Raw genomic sequence first — 21,965 nt, 5'->3', positions numbered from 1 at the left:
CCTTTTGTTCTGACAGTGCAGCATGTTGGACATAAGAATTGTGTAGTTCCTATCGTGAGGAAAATCAAATTTTTTTTAATGTGTACTTTAAATAGCCCTTTAGGTAGTTAGTATTTGTTATACAGATATGCTTTCAATAAACTATAGATGTGTTAAGATTAATGCTGGACTTACGGTGAAGGTTTCAGTACCACTGATTGAATCGTGTGTAATTTAATGTAAAAATTTAGTTTTTTAAAAACTTACTGCTGGTGTTTGTGCCAAGTTGGCAGGTATAGTGATGGAAAGGTGTTACTCGGGGTTTTTCACTCTTTTCTGTTCACTGTATATTTAATTCATATTGGTTCAGTTCTCAAATAGTTCATGAGTGTTTTATCATTTGTATATTTGCACTGATGTCTTGACTTGAGGTTGACCGGCTACGTACACTCTGCACTAGTGTGTGGCGTGGCATGTCTTCCAGACTACTGTCGCATCTTCTTAGGTTGCTAAACTGGTCTCTTGGGGTTACCTCACTTTCCTGCTCCCGAAATGATTCTCTTGTAGATGGACGTTGGAGAGTACTTAACAGGCTTCTTCTGTAGCATCCAGTAGGTTTGAGGGACTTTGCTACCTCCCTCTGGCCTGGAGTGACTGTTCAACGTGTTCGGTGTGTAATGCTCCAAATAGGTTATGTTCGCAGTTTGTGTTTATTGATGTTGCTATTTTTCTGTAGTCTAACATATTTTCCTTCTTGTTAGCAGGCCATTATCTTCTTATGTAGTAGTCTGTAAACACTTTACAATCCGTCAGTTGTCTTTGAAGCACTATTTTGTTTGAATGTCCATTTTGCTTGACCTTGTATTTATTATTATGGGGTAGTTACTGGAAAGGTACTGGATCTCCCACCCTCTTTTTTTTTCAGGTTAACTAACCTATTATAAACTTTAAATTATCTTTCTTAACTATTTAACTTTATCCTAAATACTGATCTTTACTTGAATTGTTCTTAAGGATACTATCTTTCTCAGACTTATTTATTTGTTACAGGACTTTATGTTTTAACTCTCAGTAAGAGTTATTTTCCTTACTGGAAAATTGTTCCTAGTATACATTGTTTGTTTCTAAACTTATGCTGTTTTATTTTTACAATATTCTTTGCCTTTGTAAAATTCTAACAATTCAATTATTCTATTATTATAATTCTTTTATTCGTTCATTATATTCATTATTACCCTTAAATCCTTACACTTGGTTGACTAGTTATTTCCCTCATTTACAACATTTTAAACTATGACATAAAACAATAACTCTTATTACTTTTAAATTCTTAATTTCTTAAATCTCTACTAACTGGTTTATATGCTATATTTACTCATTTACTTCCTTATCTTTCACTCTGAACCATATATGAAATTAATTTTCTTCTTCATCTTTAAATGTTGCCCTAACCCTCCTGTGACCTTAAATAATCGTTAGAGAATTACTGTCACATAGTGTCTGTTCTTCGTCCTTTGAAGTTGAATGCTCTGTGACCTGGACAGTTTAGGCTCGACATTTGGCTCTAAACAATCTTCACAAAACATTCATTAACAACACTGTAGCTATTAAAGTTACTGATACACATGATGTCGTTTCTAACATGAATATCTCTTCCGAGTACTCTGCTGCTGAACCAATTCCTATTAAAAATGGATTTATAATTATAATTATAATTAATAACATGCTCACTATTCCTAATGTCAAATTTTGTAATTTTCTATAACAATATTGCATATATTCATCATATCAACAGGTGAACGTTGTTTTAACGTTTCAAATGATACATTTAAGTGGGGAATGGCTGAAGACCATTTCTCCTCCAAACAATCGGTTAATGATAGGAAAGTGGTTCTGGTGAAAGTGAAATGTGATGGGAAATGCAGATGTTTCAATTTGGACCAAACTGCTGGAATTACATGAATCATTTCAAACTTTGTGGTAGTCTGGTAATCACATGGGTATATTTCATCCATTTTAACTCTCCCTCTAGATACATCTGAATATCGCATGGTACAGCCACATATATAGCTCCTGTGAATCTCTTTCACTCTAGACCTGACTCATAAATGTCAATCCTCTACTGTGACTTGACAGAATTGGTTCCTGTTATAATTCTTTCTTTAAAGCTCTATTTAACCCATCTAAAATTGTTTCAAATACAAAAAAAAAATAGTCATGGGGACTGTCAAAAGAAGTGAAAACTTAAAACTTTGTTTTTAAATGTGTAATATGACATCATTTCTATGTCAAATGTACGTAAGAAAATGATTTTGGTATTATATCAGTACAATGTCAGCATGATATCATTTATCCTTACATAATTTTTTAGTCACAACAGATGCCAGTGGTATGTAAAAATTATGTAAAAATGCATTACCTAGCTATGACTTACCAGTGACGTCAGACCTAGGTCATGTATTCACGTGGTCAAATTAACTTCACTTACTGCTACTACAGCATGTCGGTGATGCGAACTCACAATATTTTACCCATTCAAAAAAGAGTCTAACACGCACATGATACAGTCGAGTATATACAATGTATTAGTGTATATATGCGTATACATGTACACAGGCCGTTGCGATTCGCCAGGCTGGCGCAACACGTCACTAGCATGTTGATGACGCGAACCCATAAGTTTTGCCTCTATCAAAAATTGCTCAATGCGGCTAAAGAAGTTGTCTCTTCAAAAATTCCACTTTCACTTATTTACATAGCGTTACATAGCTCTGTTGTTGTTCCTAGTGTGCATGCTGTGATATTATATATTGCTGCTTGATTTGAAGTTAATTTCTGTGTCCATGATACTCTGAAGTGAAGTGGGACTTAACTTTACTCAGAGGTTGGAACTGTGCCCCTGTGATGACTCCGACTTGTGGTCGGTTGGCTGTCTTCTCGGTGCTCCGGGTTGTGATCCCAGGCACCTCCCATGTCACTAGTATGATCAACTGCTGCTTCCTACATCATTACACCCACCTCTCTCTCTCTCACTCACTCTCTATCTCTCTATCTCTCTATCTCTATCCCCCCCCCCCCTCCCTTGACTCACTTCAGCTATTCTGAAGGTTGCCTGCTGCAAGTTGCGTTTTGCAAACATACTTGTTGTCATAGCAACTTGTGTTATGCCATTGCTAGCAAAAATTACTACCTGGACTTTATTATCTTGAATACTGTTTCCGGCTGATGGCATGTGGCCTCGTCGTTACTGTTTCCTGGGTCACGTAGTTCCGTAACGTCTAGATAGTAATCTTATTATCTGGTTTTTTTAAAAAAAGGGCATTCCTCCAGGTCTGTAGTATTACTAATTTAAGTACTGTATCTGTAATTTTTAGGGCTCTTTCACTATTAATTTAGTTATTTTAATTACTCGTCTATTTTCATCAAACTTAAAAGAACAAAAACAGACATACACAACCAAAAGTGCTTTTAATCCCATATTCATGTTTTAAAAAGTATGCTGTTTTATTGCATTACATAATGTTGAGATACATTTGTAGTAATTTTTGGTGCATTGTAATTTCTATAAATACTATGTTGCACATGCATCTGACGAATATCTTCATTATATTATTGTCTATTTAGCATCACGCAAAGCCTTCTAACTATGTAACACGAAGTAGGAGTTTCTAACTAAATGCCTGAATATAACTCTAGTAGACATATTGTTACTAAAGGCCATAGAATATTTGTAAAAATGTGAGCAATTCATCTTTTCGCAAAATTGTGTATCAAAGTCAAAGGTTTTGAAAGGTTTTTTGCAACCTTTCTGAAGGCCAACAAAACTTTGACTTTTTTGAGTGTTGCTACCGTGTAGGTTTTTTGGTTTTTACCCCAATAAACAGTTCCTTGTGATCAGTGAAATCTTATGTAATGTATCCATTTAATTGTATATAGCTTGTTGTTTGTCAGATTTAGGCTTAAATTATATGTGGTGCAATACATAAAGTCTACGCAATAGCCTGTCCCTGCTTCCCCTCCATCAAAGAAAGACATGTGAGGGGAAACAGCCAATTGTCACCCGTCCTGTCTCACTTCATAGTGTTCTTCTTTATATTACTCTTGCTCTGGACAAGGTTATTGGGCTTGTCGTGTACAACCTTCATGCTTGCTTTATCCAAGCAGATAAGGTTTCTTTTTTTGACTGTGCTGCGATGTCATCCAGACGTGCTGCTCGGCAAGTTACGAGCTGGAAGTAAAGTTTTTACATTACATGTTAATAACATTTTCTTCCATTTATTACATTCTGTGTTGCGTTTCTTAAAATTTAAATATATAATCAAATTTTTTTGTGTATTGATAGGTAGTCAAATAATAAAAGCAGACATATTTGAACATCAAGGATAGTAACCTGGGACATTATCATTGTTTCTTATAGGCAAATGTGATTTAATTAACAGATGTGTTGCTTAAGGGACAATTTCCGAGAAAATAACCTGTCCGTTAATAGAGGATTTACTATTTATGACAATATTTGGTTGATTTGCCTTCTTTTCAGGAAATTCTGGGTGTTTTACTGTAAGTATAGATTAACAGGAAAAAAATGCATTTATGCTTGCTTTTTGTTTGCATACATGTTTTGATAGCTAACAGCTTATGCCAATCAATGCTGTCATTAAGAAACATGTGTATATATTTTAAAATTATATTATTTAAAGATTACCGTCATAAATTTATCTGGAGAAGGTAGATTGCTTTGGAATACAGTGATTTATGAAATAGGCTGGACTTAGTAAATTATATAAAAATATATATATTTATAATTTTTATATGATACAAAGTTTATACTGGAAACATCACACAGACAAAAATTTTATATTAATTTAGTGATAGTCCTGATGAAACCCAGCTATTACACCATAACTTACTCCCATGTTTTTGAATACCTTTGAGATATCAGGCAGTTAACCCATCCAGTCTCAAAGAAATTATACCAGCAGTAATGGAAGTGTTTTGGTAATGAAAGTATCTGACAAGTGCTTAGAAGCACAGGTGACAAAAAAAAAAAGAATTGATGGGATTGGCACATTGAAACTAAATATAAAAGTTTAATAGTTTATTTATGATCTAATTAATGTTAGTCAGTTAAAATGATAAGATTGGTGTGTGGTGCAGGTGCATAAAATAGTGGTGATGCACTCAAGCCACCAATGAATAGATACTAGCAGCACTTGTGTGAAACATAAGAGCAATAATAAGTTTCTGAAAATTGCTGGCAGCGTGCCAGTCTTCCCTGTCTGTTAAGTGCATCGCACCCCACCTGCGTGCTGGCTGGTTAGCCTTGTCAATAGCATTCTTGTAACAATACACAGAGCAGAGCTTCATAAAAAAAAATTTCCCTCCCTATTTTTTAAACACACTGGACAAGAATGTTGACTATCACTATTTACATCGGAGGTCTTTATACATTGGCTGCAGTGCTGGTTAAATACAAAATGCTAATCTAATGTAAATTTTTTTTTGTTTTTGATTCACATAGAATAAATTTTTTTAATGATCATACCATGCATGCACCTTAATTATTCATAATTGCTGTCATCAAAACTAATGCAGAAATAACTCTTTACTGTATAATCTGGGGTTCTTTTCATATAAGCATTTTGTTTATAATAATTTAAAATATTTAGTATGTATTGTGGAGATTAAGCATTACAAGAAGCAAGATTACGAAGTGAATAGCAGTTCAACAGAAATAATAATGACACAAGTTAAAACACTGCAGTCGTGCCGTATCTTCAAACTGGATGACATGTTACGTGTACGCTCCGTGGTATCTATGTTTACGTAGTTATCTTTGTTAAATCAGTAAATGAATCATAATTAATTCCTCAATCTGATTTTTCGGTATTACCCTACCCTGTAGTCTATATCTCTGAATCAGACCACAAAGTACACTGGAACATGTTTAGATTGCCAACCGCCTCAAAAACTATGGTAACCTATGATCAATGACAGTGTAAAGTGCCTAATCATGAAATATCAAAGTTGGAAGCAACAAATAATGATCTACTAACATTTAAACTTGTGTCTGACACGGACATGATCGCAACAAGAACTCTTCTCTGAAGGTGGCATTGAAACAAAACATCTGTTACTGTACCGGTGTCATCTGTGTCTGTGGAATTGAGCAAGCTAATGAAAATAATTGATCTTCAAAAAATACTTGATACCAAAATTGATGATCTTAAAAATGAAAACCAAGTATTGAAGACTTTGTTAGATGACTCCAGAAAAAAAATTTTGAACTTGAAAGAGGAAGTGAGCCAAATCATAAAAGGGGTTGAAACACAAACTGATCCAAAGAAAACCTACAGTCAAGCCACCAGTAAATCTACGGGACACAAGTAAAGCGAGCAAACGGAAAGGAATGTTGACGCTTCTGTCACCTCGCCTCTTGAACATGCGGCTGACCTACTTTTGACTCTGCGCATTTCCTTTGATGTTAGCAATTGCATGAACACTTCTCAAAACAAGCTGACATGTGATGAACAAAGCTTTACCACTGTGCAATATTCATGCAAGAAAAAATCCAACAGGAGTCATGAAAACAAGCCTGGGATTAATGACAAAAAGAAAACCTGAATGCAAGTTGGTATTAGGAATATCTCCTCACCAACAACTGTTTATAAACTGGCATTAAAAAAAATGAAAGCTTTGTAATGCGGTTTGAGCCTAAAGTACAAGAAAAAGAAGTAGTTGATCATAAAACTATTGAACTTAATCTTTCACAACTCAAAGTTTTAAACTGTAGTCGAAATATAACACCCATGCATCCTTCCAAATCTCGGTGTTAGAAGGAGACTTTGACAGGATCCACAACACTTTTTTATGACAAAGCGGCCACCTTATCAGCCCCTTTTATGGAAAGTTGCACCCAGAGAAAATATTCAAGAACTCTAGGGACCAAGAAATAACCATTAATACTGCTCAAAATCCCTCTGACCCATATAACAACCCGGTGTCCGGAGGATCACCTTAATACCCTATGTTGCGCATGCGGAGATTGTGTGAGTGGAAAATATTTTGTTAAAATATGAGAGGTGTAAGAACTATATCAATTATATTTTATAATAATTTAGCAGCTACTGATCTAGATTTAATTTGTCTTATACCATAACCTGGTTCAATAACAATATTAGTAATTCTCATTACTTTGATTAAAAATATCATCTTTTCAGAGCTGACAGATACTCCATCCTAACAATGAAGGATAAAGGAGGCAGGTAATTGATCTTCATCAATAAACATAAATTTAAATCGGCTAAGTTAAAACCTCACATACAAATTTCATAATACTTGGAAATATTTATATTCCTCCGGATATAACACCTGCAATTTATGGTGCGTACTTCGAAAATATTGAAGAAAAATTTTAATCTGCGATGATAATATTCTTATACTTGGTGACTTTAATGTGCCTGGTGTAAACTGTTCTAATATTCAGTCATTTAACTTTAATCATACTGATATTACATCCAAACCACAGACTGTGATCAACTACATCTCAGGTTTGAGCTGGTTCCAATTTAGTTTTTCACAGCCCTCTAATCACCTTTTAGACCTTTACTTTTCAAACTTACAGCATTGTATAGTTAGTAAATCATTGGAACCACTAGTTAAAGAAGACTTGTTTCATCTGGCACTTAAAGTTAATATCAAACATGATACACTATTCAGGAAAGGTAATACCTCATCATGATTTCAAAACTATAAGAAAGGTAACTATCTAAGTTTATATAATGCTATTAAAGATCATGATGGGTAGAGATGGTGATTTATAGCATTTAAAATAATAACATTTAGCATTTTGGATTTGAAATTTAGCATTTTGTAGTATTTTAAAAAACAAGATTTAGCCAATTCTCTCATTTTACATTACTGAAGAAAAGTATATTTTTAAAAAGCATTAAATAATACACATATTAATTATTAACAACCACAGAAATAAAGATCTAACACAACTACAAAGATAGCCTATCTTGGCAGGTTTCCAAATAACTTTTTAGCACTTATGAGTGCAATAAATTGAATACTTAAAATTACAATAAATATTTTTTAGCCGTGTTCATGGCCATAGTTGATGTAGAGTGCACAAATAATGTTAATTGAAACTCGTTTTTTCCAATTTTGGTTTTCGATCATGCCAGAAACCGTTGCTTGCCGTTTTACCGACTTGTTTTCTTCATCCGATTTCTCGGTGAATCTTTTTTTTTGCAGCCTGACGTCCCTCAGATTTAATGTGCTTTTCAAGTACATCTTTTTTTTTCACTCTAGATGGCGATTACATAATTTGCACATTAAAATATTCGTATCACTTTCGTAGAACTGTTCATTTTTGTATTCGTTTATGCGATTGCGAATGGAAATTACGTTTCGTCCCATTTTTACCACGAGAAATAACAGTATACAATACATTCACAAGTATGCACGTATTTGTAAACACACCACCTTCCACAGACTACACAAGAACGCGGCTTTCACGTGAAACACAGCCAGAAAATGGGCACGGCGAAGCAGAGATGTCGCAATATGGTGGCCTAAAAACTTGTACTCTGCAAGATGACGGACACTCTTCCAGCTAGTTGTTCTTTGCTTTGTTTACAATCGCGAGTCTCGGATGGCCATTTTTCATTCAATATTTACGAACAATAGTGTTGTAATGACGTGACAATAAGATACTTGTGCTGAATACGCCATAAAATGATGGTTTCTTTTGATACTGAACTGAAACGAAATACAATCAGTAAATAAATTTTGTAGAGTGAAGACGAATCTACATTTTTTACCTTGATTTCGCATTTATCTCGGAATAGTCTAGATTTCGCATTTTATAGCGGAAAAAATATAATTTAGCAGATTTTCGCATCTATTTCGCGAAAACTAAAAATCACCATCCCTAATGATGGGTCATTACTCTATAATACTGGTAATGTTAATATAATTGTGGATTATCTACTACACAGTGAATGAATACATCAAGAGTTACATTGCAGTTACTGTGAAAATTAAATCTAGCTACCCTCACTGTTATTCAAAGCAACTAATAAAAACATTGAAATAAAAAAAAAAAAAACATTTTCATAAACCATATAAAACAAACAGGAATCCTTATTACTGTGCTTTGTTTTCACAATATCGTAAAGAAGTTAAAACTCTCATTTCATGAGATAAAATAGTTTGGCTTCAAAATATAAACAATAAAATCACAGAAAAACCTTAAAAAAATTGGGCTTACCTAAAAATTTTGAGAGGAGGATATAATCAGAAACTAACTCAAGGTCAATGATAATATTACCATTGACCCAACTTGTATTAAAAATAGTTTTGAAAACTATGTTTGTACTGTATATGTAACTCCTGCTAACAACCACAACCATACAATTCCTGATTTCTATGTCCACCATTACAGTGAGCCTTGTACGTAGGGGAATCAAATCCTTGAAATCCATGTCAACTGGTCCATATGAAATTCCCAACTTAAAGAATATTCTCTGACTGTTGCTCCCATGCTTCAATTTTTTTTTCAATTGCAGTATTAACAGTTTCATTTTTCCCAATAAATGGAAAACTGCTAAGTTTATCCCTATACATAAGAAAAGCAGCAAATAAAATGTCATGAACTGTAGGCCTATCTCTCTTCTAAATGGATATGCCAAAGTTTTTGACAAAATAATATTTAAAAACCTTGACTTAAACCTGAAAAACAAACGTTGTCAACATGGTTTCAGACAACTTTCACATTTCTCAAAAAACTAACGTCTAGTGGATGTGCAGCACAGTTATCAATAAAGAGCAGAATCTTCCTGCAACGAGAACCCATTTTGCAATCCAAAGCCCTCAAAAATGAAGTGAATGTATCTGCAGTCATCCATGCACTTTTATTTGATTCATACTTAACTGGAAGCATTTTTGCATTCTTAAAACACCTAGGATTTTTCGATTTCCCAATTATAACTTGCTCTAACTTATCGGAACCATCACTGTTGGTATACAGCAACACTGTTAGTCTGTCTTTAGAATGCTTACCCCCATAACAATTTTCTCCTTTCACTGCAAGTGTTCTCTCTGGCAAACAGTTATAGAACAGGCCTGTTTCGTCAGCGTTATATATATTGCGAGGTTCATAACCTTCAAGGATCTTCGGAAGATCGTCAAACCAATGACCAGTGACCTGTTCATCTACTGATGCACTTTCCTCGCAGACCTTCTTGGAGACTAGGCCATGACGTTCCTTAAACCTTGTAGACCACCATTTGATGCTGAAAAATTTTCGATGCCTAATCGCAGTGCGGTTTGCATCGCTTTCTCTTTTATTATTGTTCCATCAACGGGAATATGTGAAGCCCTTGCTTGCTAGTACCACTTAAACAGTACATCTTCAACTTCACGGAAATTAGATTCCCTACCAGTCTTTCTTTTTTTACTTGATAGGCCGTATTTGCTGACCTGCGCACGTATTTCTTCACATTTGTTGAAGACGGAATTTAGTGTAGAAGGTGGAATTCCGAGACGTTTAGCAACATCCACTCTCTTCTCGCCAGGATTCTTCTCCACTTATTCGACGATCTTTAACCTCTCGTCTAGTGTTCTTACTTTTTTCAGTAGGGCCATCACCAGGGTCACAATAAAAACGTTAAAATATATTTAATGTAGCTGCTGAATACTTTCAAATGCACCGTATTTTCACGTGACCACGTGCCAAAAAAAAGTTTACAGGTACATACATAAAACAAAACAGAAATGAATTAGACCAAAAAATGACGATATACATAAAAAAATTTGTGCGTAGTGTTGCCAACAAGACAAAAAGACCGCCCGAGCGATGAGGTAAAAGCGCAACTATCGATTGTAGAAGTACATTAGCCGCCATCTTGAGTTGTTCAACGATCGATACAAGAAAAACAAAGGGCGTGTTCCAACATTTTCAGCGATCAATATGGGAAAAACGAACATTCAAAAACGACACAAACGGGATGATTTAACGTTGTTTATGTGGACTTATTGAAGGGACCAGAATAAACAAACGATTGATATGGAAAAATGTTAGATGCGGGATCCATGCATCGAGGTTCCAGTGTAACTGCTACAATAATAAAATTAATTGTATTCATCTATTTGACAATATAGGTATTAAAGTACCTACTTTCAACAGTCATCAAAAACCTTTATTATGGACACTAAGCAAAATTATGATATTTTAAACAAAACTATTTCCAATTTTAACACATATGGTAATTATTTTCCTCTGTCAGACAATAAAATAAATGTAAAAAATCTACTATCTTAATTTAAATATATAATTTTTGTTAAGATTCAAATAATAATTATATGTTTATACTATGTTGTGTAGTTGCCTAATTAATAAAGTATTCATGCTTTATTTGCTATCTGTAGCTGTATTTCTTGTTTTGTTTTTATATAAATAAATAATTAGTTTTTATTATACTTATTTATATTTTTTTATGTGTGTTTTTGTTTTGTCTTTATCTTGGTATGGTTTTGTCTTCGGCTTCTATATATTTGTGTTACTTGTATTGTGCCTACCATCCAAGGCCTTAAGCTTGTAACAACCCAGATTACAGCCTTCCTCATGCTATCCAGTAAGAATAATTTGTTATAAATTTTTTGTCATATTTCAGGTTAGATTTAAAGTTTTTCCTTTTTCAAAGTTAAACGTAAAGTAATTCTACGGGTTTATTGTTTTTATTTTCAAAATTCATAAATTTATATTTCAAGTATTCTTTTTTTGCTGGCTTCTTTGTGTGGGAAGGCGTGCTGACGTGATGTGGGAAGGCGTGCTGACGTGATTCTCTTCGTTTTTTCCACGACCGAGGCTTTGTTTCACACGCTAGGCGTGTGAGTCACGGTCACGGGAGTGTGAGAAAGAGACAAAATTGCTGCATCATGGGAACAGAAGTAAGCATTTCGTTGAGCCTCTGTTGCCATGTGCCGTGATTGGCTGAAAATTACGTCAGCGAGCCCAGGACACTGCCCGCACAAAGGAAAGGAAGGCTGTAAAGTTAAGTCATTGTCCGAGCACCAGGCCGAGCGGTCGTTGTTCGGGCGGCGGGCTGAGCAGGCCATGGCCGGGCCATGGCTCAGTGTCATATATTTTTGAGGAACAGTTTAACTCTTTTTTGTGCGCTCTGTCCAGAATATAGTGTAAATTTTACATAAATAAATAAAACAGGTAATACATCGAACATTGTTTATAAATTTCTTCTTTCTTTGTGACCTTCTAACCTGTAAGTTCCACTCATCACCAAATTTGTGCTAGCCGGAGGTGGTGGGTGGTGACAAGCTGTAGATAAGGTATGTAACAAATTATAAATGAATAACATTGTCTATTTATTTTAAATAAATGGATAAAAATATTTAACCATTATATGTTTACTTAAGGCATTTTATGAGTGTGTACTGTAGTAGAATATATACTAGGTACTTATCTTTTTTATGCAAAATTGTATCCACTGGCTTAACTATAAATATTTTTTACTTGAGTTTAACTTCTCGTCCACAGCGAGGTCATTAGAGATGCAAAACATAATTACACGTATAAGGGATATTGGGACAGAAATGGGCCAATGCTTATAGTATGAACCTATTCTAGCATTTGCCTAGAGTGATTCTGATAAACCGTTGAAAACCAAAATCAGGATTTCCGTATCAGGATATGAAATCTATGTATAACGTGCAAGAGTATATATATAAATATATTTATTTATTTATTTATTTATTTATTTATTTATTTAAAAGTTATGCTGTAATTGGTTCCCCTAAATATTAGTTGTCTTGTAATGTTTATAAATGTTTTTCTTTCCTATCTTTCTCTTTCTTTATCTCTAGTGCTATATTGTTATGCATTATTTTTAAGTTTTATCCTTGGTCTATGCTCTTCTCCAGATTCTAAGAAGATTAGATGTGGAATGTACTATTTTTATGTTCAATGGTTCAAGTGCTGCCAAGAAATATGAAACTTTTTTATTTGATATGTTTATTTGTAATTCTGCATTAAATTATTTCTTTAATTTGTCATTCTAAAAATTAGTCTAAGTTATTTGTTTTATGTGAAAAGTTAATTTTTTTTACAAATAAATACTGTGTATGAAACTGTTTGCAGGAATTTCCTGCATTGTGGATTCTGATCCTAATTCTGAGTTGAAGTCTCCAATATCTTTGGTGCATGAAATTGCACTGAAGAGAAACTTGCCAGTAACTTTCGAGGTTATCAGTGAGAAGGGACCACCTCACATGAGAACATTTATAACCAAATGTTCTGTTGGTGACAAGATGACAACAGGCGAGGGTAATGGGAAAAAGGTACATTTAGTTTCTTTGTGTGTATTATATTTCTAAATTACAAAAATTAATAGTTGTTAATTGATTTGCAAATGATAACATGCCAACCTGTCAGCCAGAAGAAAGGAAGGCTATGATTACTCACATCTGCAGCCAATCAGGCAACACTACCCTCTCAAGCTAGAGTATTTAAAGGCAGGAAAATTTCCAAAAACTTTAGTAGGGAACTGCTACCCTGATGATGGCGACTGCAGTGTTGATGAAAACTTAGGTGAAATCTTAGCCTTGGACGCAGCTACAACTTAGAAGCCAAGCAACTCCAGACAATGGCAGCAAAAGCCTGAGATCTTTATTACAGTTAGATTGTATATAAAGTCATGTTAATATCAAAACTTTGAACCTAGATAAGGAAGTTTATAATTCTGAAATAAATAAAAAAATGTAGTTTAATGTCATTAATAGTTAATTAAGTTAACATATTAAAATTTTTGGCCCGTATGTTTTTTCTGTAGTAAATAACACCATCATAAAGGATCATTTTAATTAAAATATTACAGTGTTCAGCTGACTGCAAAATTACTCGATTGCAGTGTGAAGCATATATTTTGTCTTGGTCATTTATTAGTTTTCAACAAGATATTACTACTAGCCCCTTTTAAGTGCAGCCATAGATATGAAGTGAGGCAGACTGCTATACTTCTACATAAAACAGGGTGGCCAGCCAACCGGGAAATCGGGAAATACGGGAAATAGCCAGGATTTCTTAAAAAAACCAGGAATACCGGGAATCAACCAGGAATTTTTATTAGAACCGGGAATTTTTTTATGAAGTAACGGTTACAATAACATACGGCTGTTAAATGATCACGTTCACCACCCGTCGAAGCACGACAGCGTGCTCGTGTGCTATATTTTGTGAAAGTTAATTTGTTCATATTGCATTTAAAAACTTTTGTAGTACGTAAGAAACCGTTAACAATTCAGACTTCCATACTTATTATGTTTCTGTATTCAAAAGCAACAGCATTTTGGCTGAAAACGTTGTTGTAGGGTGGTAGTAATTTCTCGCACTGCATGTTGGTAGCACTAGTTTTGTATGTATATTTGTTTCTACTTTGCGCTCATGTTGTTGCGTCACGGTATCACGGATACTTTTCTCGAGTATTTTTAAAAAGTTTAGTTGTGCGGGACGTTGTTTTGAATTTTTTAAACTAACATGTAATTGGCGCAGACTATCAAAATGTGAACGAGTTCGGTCACCACGTACAATGACAAATATACGGAAGAGTTTGAATGGGTGGAGAAAGATCCAAAGTGCAGGACACACGCTATTTGCAATTTGTGTAATGTTAAAATCAATATCGGTAGCATGGATGGGAAGAACAGCATTAGCCAGCCACGCAAGAGAGGCAAAACACGTGCGTTTGGTGTCAAGTAATTTTTGTGACGTGAGATTATAAATTTTTTGTTGGTGGTAGGTTTTGTTTTAAGCAAGTTCATTGATTTAATTTTTAAGCCTATAGTTAAGTTGTCTATTGTTTAACGCCAATAAAACATCATATTGTGTGTGCTTTGTGTAACAAAAATGCAAATTGTAGGCAAATATTGATAAAAACCACCCTTGAAAAAACCTGGAAAAAACCAGGAATTTTATTATCCCAGAAGAGTGGCCACCCTGTAAAACAGTTCTTTGGAAAAACTTTATAGAAAACATTATATGCATTTGTACACACTTAATATCCTATTGTCACATCTTTAAAATTTTAAACAAAACAAACATGGCAGCTGAAACAGGTTATGTGTATTCGTAATGTTAGTGTCTATTTATTTAATTTAAGCTGTGTAAGGTTTGTTGTGCAATCACAATTAACTGATTTAATCAGGGCCAACTTAAATATTAACTATGAACTAAATTTATGTATAAAAACACCATTAAGCAAATTTATCACTTTTTACTACATATGGCTTCCTGCTATTATTAAAAAAAGCCATGGGTAATTGACAAAAACAAAGCTACTGGTATTGAAAAATCTTTTTTAAAACTCCAAATCACCTCAAACTGAATTGAGACTAGTTAAACTAGTGCAAATTCACGTAACGCAAGATAGTTGTGTGTCTCCAACTCGTGTAACGTACATTAAGGACAGGAGTGCTCTCCAAGAATAGAATAGAATTGGTGTTTGTTTGCAGTTGATGTTAACATGTGTAAACACTGTTTATGCAGATTTTTGCCATGTCATCTGGTATGTGTAAGACATTAATATTGTGGTATGGTAAGAAAAAAAATTGGTGTATGTAACTTATGTACGCATGTTAGAAGTTATACTTACCTAGCTTTGTTTAAAAAACTAACTTTAATTTTGCATGCAAATAATTAATAGAAATGAAATAATAAAAGGACTGGCGTGATATTGTAAATACCAGGGTGGCCACTCACCGGGAAAACCGGGAAAACGGATTTATCAGGGAAATCACGTTGATCGGGAATTATCAGGGAAATGTCAGGGAATTTTTTTAATAACCGGGAATTTTTTGTGTCATGTATATTTCCGCAGAGCTGCCAACCATTACGGATTTTCCGTAATTATTACGGATTTAACACAATATTACGGAATTACGGAACATCGCTGGTTTATTACGGAAACGAGGCTTTGTGCTGCTGGGTAACGGAAAAAAATTCCGTTTCTGGTGTGCGTGTTTCGTGAACGCAGTTCGAATACATCACGTGGTTGCGCAGATAACGGAACTGATAAATGTGCGCATGTACTGTCGAAATAAGTAGATTAATTGTTGTGTTTTGTAATAGAAATGGTACGGTATTACGTCCGTTGTACGATACAACTAGTACATATTCTCGGTCTTTTCGTTTGTTAGCTACTTACATCACAATAATTTTTGTATGGTACTTTGGCTAACCTGTCTTGTGTTATTTACTTTCTTGAAAGCCATTTTTTTCATCAAAGTGTTTTTGTCGTGTGTACAGACGTGAAACCTGTTTATGTTGTTCGATAGTGTTGTGTTCTTCAGTGCCGGTTGTAGAAATGAAGCGTGTGACAGAACAATGTGTATCTGGGGCAAAAAAAAAAAGAACGTTATTCTTCAGAACTTTCGACCAAATTATATAAAAGAATGGCCATGCTTGTCGTCTTCAAATGTTTTGGAACGCCACGCTTTTTGTAATGTATGCACGTGTGACTTTTCGATTGCGCATGGTGGAAGGGATGACTTAGAACGGCATATTGAATCAAAGAAACATGCTGAACATTTTAAAGCCGTGACGAGCAATAAATCTATATCGTCGTTTTTCGCTACATCTGAAGAAACGAAAGTAACAAACGCAGAGTTATTGTTTACAAGTTTTTTGGTAGAACACAATTTACTGATAGCAGTAGCCGATCATTCGGGTAATTTGTATAGAGCTATGTTTCCGGACTCAAAAATTGCACAGAAATACAGCTGTGCGAGAGCAAAAACATCTTCCTTAGTGGAGTATATAGCTGGTGAAACTAAATTGAAACTGTTGAATCTTTAGTAAGTGGACCATTTGCTTTAGCTACAGATGGGAGTACTGATTGTAATGCAGTGAAGATTTATCCATTAGTTGTTTCATTTTTAAATCAAACACAAGGTAAAATTTGCACTGTACTGTTATCCCTTGTTGAGAGTACTAAGACTAAAAATATTTCACAACTAGAAATGTTACACTTCAAAAATGAATTAAAGAACAGTTATCAAAAGTTGCGTGAAAAAATGATTGAGCGCTCGACACTGAAATACCCCATTACATAAAACAAAACACAGACTGCAGGTCATTGAACGGGACGCTATAATGTATAGTGACATATTTAAAATGTATTTGTTATTTAACGAACATCCGTATGTATATAATGAAGAAAATACAGCAGGGTGCTAAAATATGAGTGATCTCTTTCTATAATATTATATTTTTTCATCAAAAGTATGTTTTTTTGTAATTGTAAATATCAGGGAAATTTTGAATTTTTAATCAGGGAAATCAGGGAAAAATCAGGGAATATTTTTGGTGACTGTGAGTGGCCACCATGAAATACGGTTGGTAAAGTATAAAATCTATGAAGTAAAAAAATTTAAATAAATACCAATTGTCAATATTAATATAAACATAAGTAAAAATTAATTCTTTAATGTAGTAAATAACCTACATAATGCAAATAAATTATACATGCAGGAACATAACTTCACTTATTTACACTTAAAAAAGTTAATTAACACAATTTCCATAACTAATGTTCACAATAAATAAATATCTTTAATGATATGGACGAGTATTCATTATCAATCACTAAAGTATAAGATTTAAAAGCACACACATAATTTTTAGTTTTTTTTTCCTCCTGTGAAAATTTCATTGCATGGTGCACGCACATTGTAAAAATTCACTCATTATTTCATAATAGCCTAAGAACTATAACTTAAAAAATTAGAGGCAGCTGGCATCATTTCTGTTAGAAATCTTTATTAATTAAACTTTAAAATCTATCCATAAATTGTGATTTTTTAACACATTAAGATCTCAGAGCTGCCTTCATAAATAAAATCATAAACTTAACAGGCTATTTTAAGACACTAATGACCTAAGGAAGTGACATACAAGCATAAATATATATTTTTTTACACAGCATTGTTTATTCCAAACACCCATATATTTTATCGGGAACACCACATAACTTAGAAAGTCACAACTTAGAACTGTCATAACTAAGAAAACTTGGAAAAATCCACGTAAATTAGAAACACACAACTTAAAAAGATCATAACTTAGAAACACATAACTTAGAAACATGCAATGCAGAACCACACAACTTAGAAATGTCATAATGTAGAAAGTCACAACTTAGAACTATCACAAGTTAGAAACACACAACTTAGAATGATTATAACTTAGATACACGTAACTTAGAAACACATAACGCCGAATCACGTTACTTAGAATTTGAATGAGATGGCGTAAATATTTTGAAAGGAATGTAGTGAGAAATATTTTTGTTTGCACTCCCTGCATTTAGAGCTGCACTCTTTTGGCTAAATAGTTACTTTCGCGTTCAGTTTGGTTCTCTCTGTATAGATGGCGCTGTTAGTTTCACACATAGCTAAATTGACTTCAGCTAATGTTTTGCTTGCCACATCTGAACTACAAGTTTATTTTATTCCTGTTTTCAATAATTAAGATTTAATTTGTGTTAGTAAAACAGTTGTTATTTGTTTGTATAGCTATAATAAATTAAGTTGATTACATAATGAGCATTGGGCTAAATTCACGTGTTTAAATAACTATTAGTAAAACCAAGAAGAAAAAAAATTGAATTAATTTTCACCGTTTCTATGACGTCGCTGTTGACAGAAATTTAAAATGAAATAAAAAAATATATATAAATTAAACTTGTATTATCTCATTTACTTTCGTTGTAGCGTCATTAGGTATTCTTCTCTGGAAGGTTACATTAGTACCATTTATTTAATATAAAATTTTTACATTTTTTTAAAATGTAGCATTAGACATAATCTTGAGAATATAAATACAGAATGTATGTAAAATAATCTTAAAAACTTTAATAAGTGAGAAATGACGTAATGTAGAGAAAGCAGAAAATTTAATTTTCAGACGCAGGGTGGTTATTAAATCTTTTAAAAGCATTTTTAGATAAAAAGCTTTGCAAATTTTATATATGAGGAACATAAAAATTTAATTTTTCCATTTCATAAAATTTATTTCAAGGTATTATTTTCCTGTTAATTTCCAGGGCAATACTGCACAAGCAATGTTTACTGGGGATGCAGAAAACGTTTGGCCAGACAGCTGGTTCCAACATGACGGCTAGGTCATTGGAGAGGTGGTAAAAAATCAAGATTCATGAAATGATTTTGAACCCGAGCTTTCGCGTTTGCGCTACCTCGTTGTATTATACATAGTGCATTTCCGAGTAACTCTCATTACTTGATGTGAGATAATGAAGTATTTTTACGGTAATTAGGTTTTAAATTTAAAAGTATATATTTTTTTACAACTTTTTCCTTTGTTACTTTGATTTATTTGTTTGCGTAAGCTATTTTCATAGTTTTAAAATAAAATTCGATAACTATTTTTGTTTAATATACCTATTCATATCTTTGAATGAGTTACCCGTAGTTATTTATAACTATTTTTGACTAATATTATAAAAATTTTGCAGGGGTATTTTCCGTTTATATATTTATCATTACTTTGAATTAGTAACAGTTTAGGAAGTTTAAATCGAGTTAATATTTCAGCGTGACTTATGTGGCTGAAAATGCGGGTCGATCTGCTCGGTGTGACCTGCGTTATGCCCTACGTCTAAATCAGAAATTTTACTATCTCTCGCGGACTTTCTCTTCCATCACATAAGATTGCAGCGTATTATGTCTACAGACTTGTAAATTTCCAATGTCTTAGTAAATAAGTTGTAATGTACGTACTACGGCAGTTCCCCCCCCCCCCCCCCCCCCCATTTTTTTATAGTAAAGTTATAACAATATACGGTTTTTCATCAATTAATGATTACGTTATTTTTGATTTCGTATTTCACACAATAAACTTAAAAATTTAATATTATGAATTTTAATGGTTCTATGAAAAAAAATTCCCTTTTCTTATTTACTTTACTCTAAAAGTAAGAACTGTGTCAGGTGATTTAGACGAAAATTTTAAGCTCTATTGCTTGCAACCAGATAACTATTTACTCGACTTTGAATTAACACGTTCACTAATTCATTGCCAAGTGCGAGTAGCTGAGTGGAGAGGCATTATTAACAAATGAGTTAACTAATTGTTTTCTTGAGAAAAATGTTGTGAGACAATTACTTAATTGAATGTCTATGGTTGGTTATGTTATGTGTAGACCTACATCATATTAGTCTGTGGCTTTTTGCCTCATAGTGCTACACTCCATTAACTAGTAATTTGAACATATTCACTTGTGTTGTTTTGTCATATTTTGACTTAGAGTTTTGCAGCTGAAATTAACAGTAGGTCCTTTCCCTTGAAACACACAAAACTCCTTTTGATATATTTTTAAAGAATTCTTAACAAAAAAAGTATTTATAATGAATAAGAAGTTCACGCCAGTATGCATTCAAAATAAACTTTTTTTCTAACATTCCGTATGAGAAGTGTATAAATGTATGTCCGGAAACTGAAGTCGGTGTGTGGTGTGTTTGGGGTCCGCCATCTTTGATTGTGACATCACGGTGGCCATCTTGAATGACCTTGACTATGGATGTTCACTTTACCCTGTTCTCCCCTACTTATGAAATAAACAATCGAGAAAAAATCGACAAAATATTACAAAATTAGCCAAATAATATATCGATTGAATCAATTGATTTCAGTCCTCGGTTCGAACCTTGGTCGATGAAAAGAAAGGGATTTTAGACTAAAAAAATATATTTTTTATTTCTCTCTTTACCTTCTGAAAATTGGATAGTTGGCCTTACAACGAAACGTCTCTCTAGACAGGCTGTATGACAAGCGTCTCCACACCAAAAGGTTTGGAAACCCCTTCAGCTTACTCATGTACCTTTTCAGGTATAGACAAAGTATCCCGAACCAAAAGATCTAATTAATCGATTCTCAGCTTACTGTTCGAACAGATCATTTACAATGTCAGCCTTGTAGGCCAAGCGTATCCGAACCATAATGTATTCGTTTTCGATACTTGTTATGTTTTTACTGCTGATAAAGACACTGCACCCGTTAAAGTCTCCTCTAGTATGTAAACGACGATGGTAGACCTTCCACAATGATCTCTACTGACGATAGTCAGCATTACTGTTGTGTAGGTGATAGGTTAGACTGAACTGAAGAACCTCCAATTGCTGATGGTACATACGTCATCAAGGTCTTTGTCGTTGTTGCGACTGCTACTGTCCAGTCCGAGTAAAAATTAAACAACTCCAAATTGCTCTGGCTTCCACAGCTCCAACTGGCTATGACGGCTACAATGGCTACAGCAGCTCCAACTGGCTACAACGGCTACAATGGCTCCAACTCTCTACAACAGCTACAACTGAATTTAGCTCCAATTGGTTTCAGTCATATTTAGCCCGAAATCGTCTGGATTTCTGAGAAGGCTTTTTTGTTGCTTATTATTTTGCAAAAAATCATGATTCGTGTTACAATTTATGGATGGCCCCTTGTAAGTGTACACGTGCATCTCTCAAAGCTCGTACTATCTGAACGGGTGAAAAATTTTTATATGTTAGAACACGATTGTAAAAAGTGAAAAACTGCAGATTTTTATAACATTATTTAATGTGAAAGTTTAATTTTGGAAGTAACTTGGAACACTTAACCCAAACAAAAATTTATTTCCCTATAGATCTCAAGGAGACAGTATTGCATTTTTTTAAAAATATTTTGTGTTTGTGAATACTCGAATTATATTTCATACAAACCAGCACGGAAATCTGCTTAAGTTTCATTCTGTCCTTTGTCTTGAGAATCCGTTTGCCCGTAAATTGTTCCACCACCACGTGGCAACTTCTCTCCCCTTCCCCAGTGATGCACTGGTTTCCTGCCACACCCCACCCCAGCACATTTCAGGTATTCTTCTCCAAAGACCCTACGACCTAGAGTCAGGGATCTCAGGCGC

The 21,965-nt window shown here is 33.9% G+C and overlaps 1 protein-coding gene across 1 annotated transcript in view; it reads left to right on the top strand.

Moving 5' to 3' along the window:
• LOC134529333 (double-stranded RNA-binding protein Staufen homolog 2) overlaps positions 1-21,965 on the top strand; it is a 277,320-nt gene that overhangs the window by 111,367 nt on the left and 143,988 nt on the right. The window contains exon 8 of the mRNA XM_063363291.1: positions 13,139-13,338. Coding sequence (XP_063219361.1) covers positions 13,139-13,338 — 200 coding nt within the window. The remainder of the gene's footprint in view (positions 1-13,138; positions 13,339-21,965) is intronic.

This window comes from Bacillus rossius, chromosome 2, assembly GCF_032445375.1.
Source record: "Bacillus rossius redtenbacheri isolate Brsri chromosome 2, Brsri_v3, whole genome shotgun sequence".
NCBI lineage: Eukaryota > Metazoa > Arthropoda > Insecta > Phasmatodea > Bacillidae > Bacillus > Bacillus rossius.
This window is presented reverse-complemented; position numbering and strand designations above follow the sequence as displayed.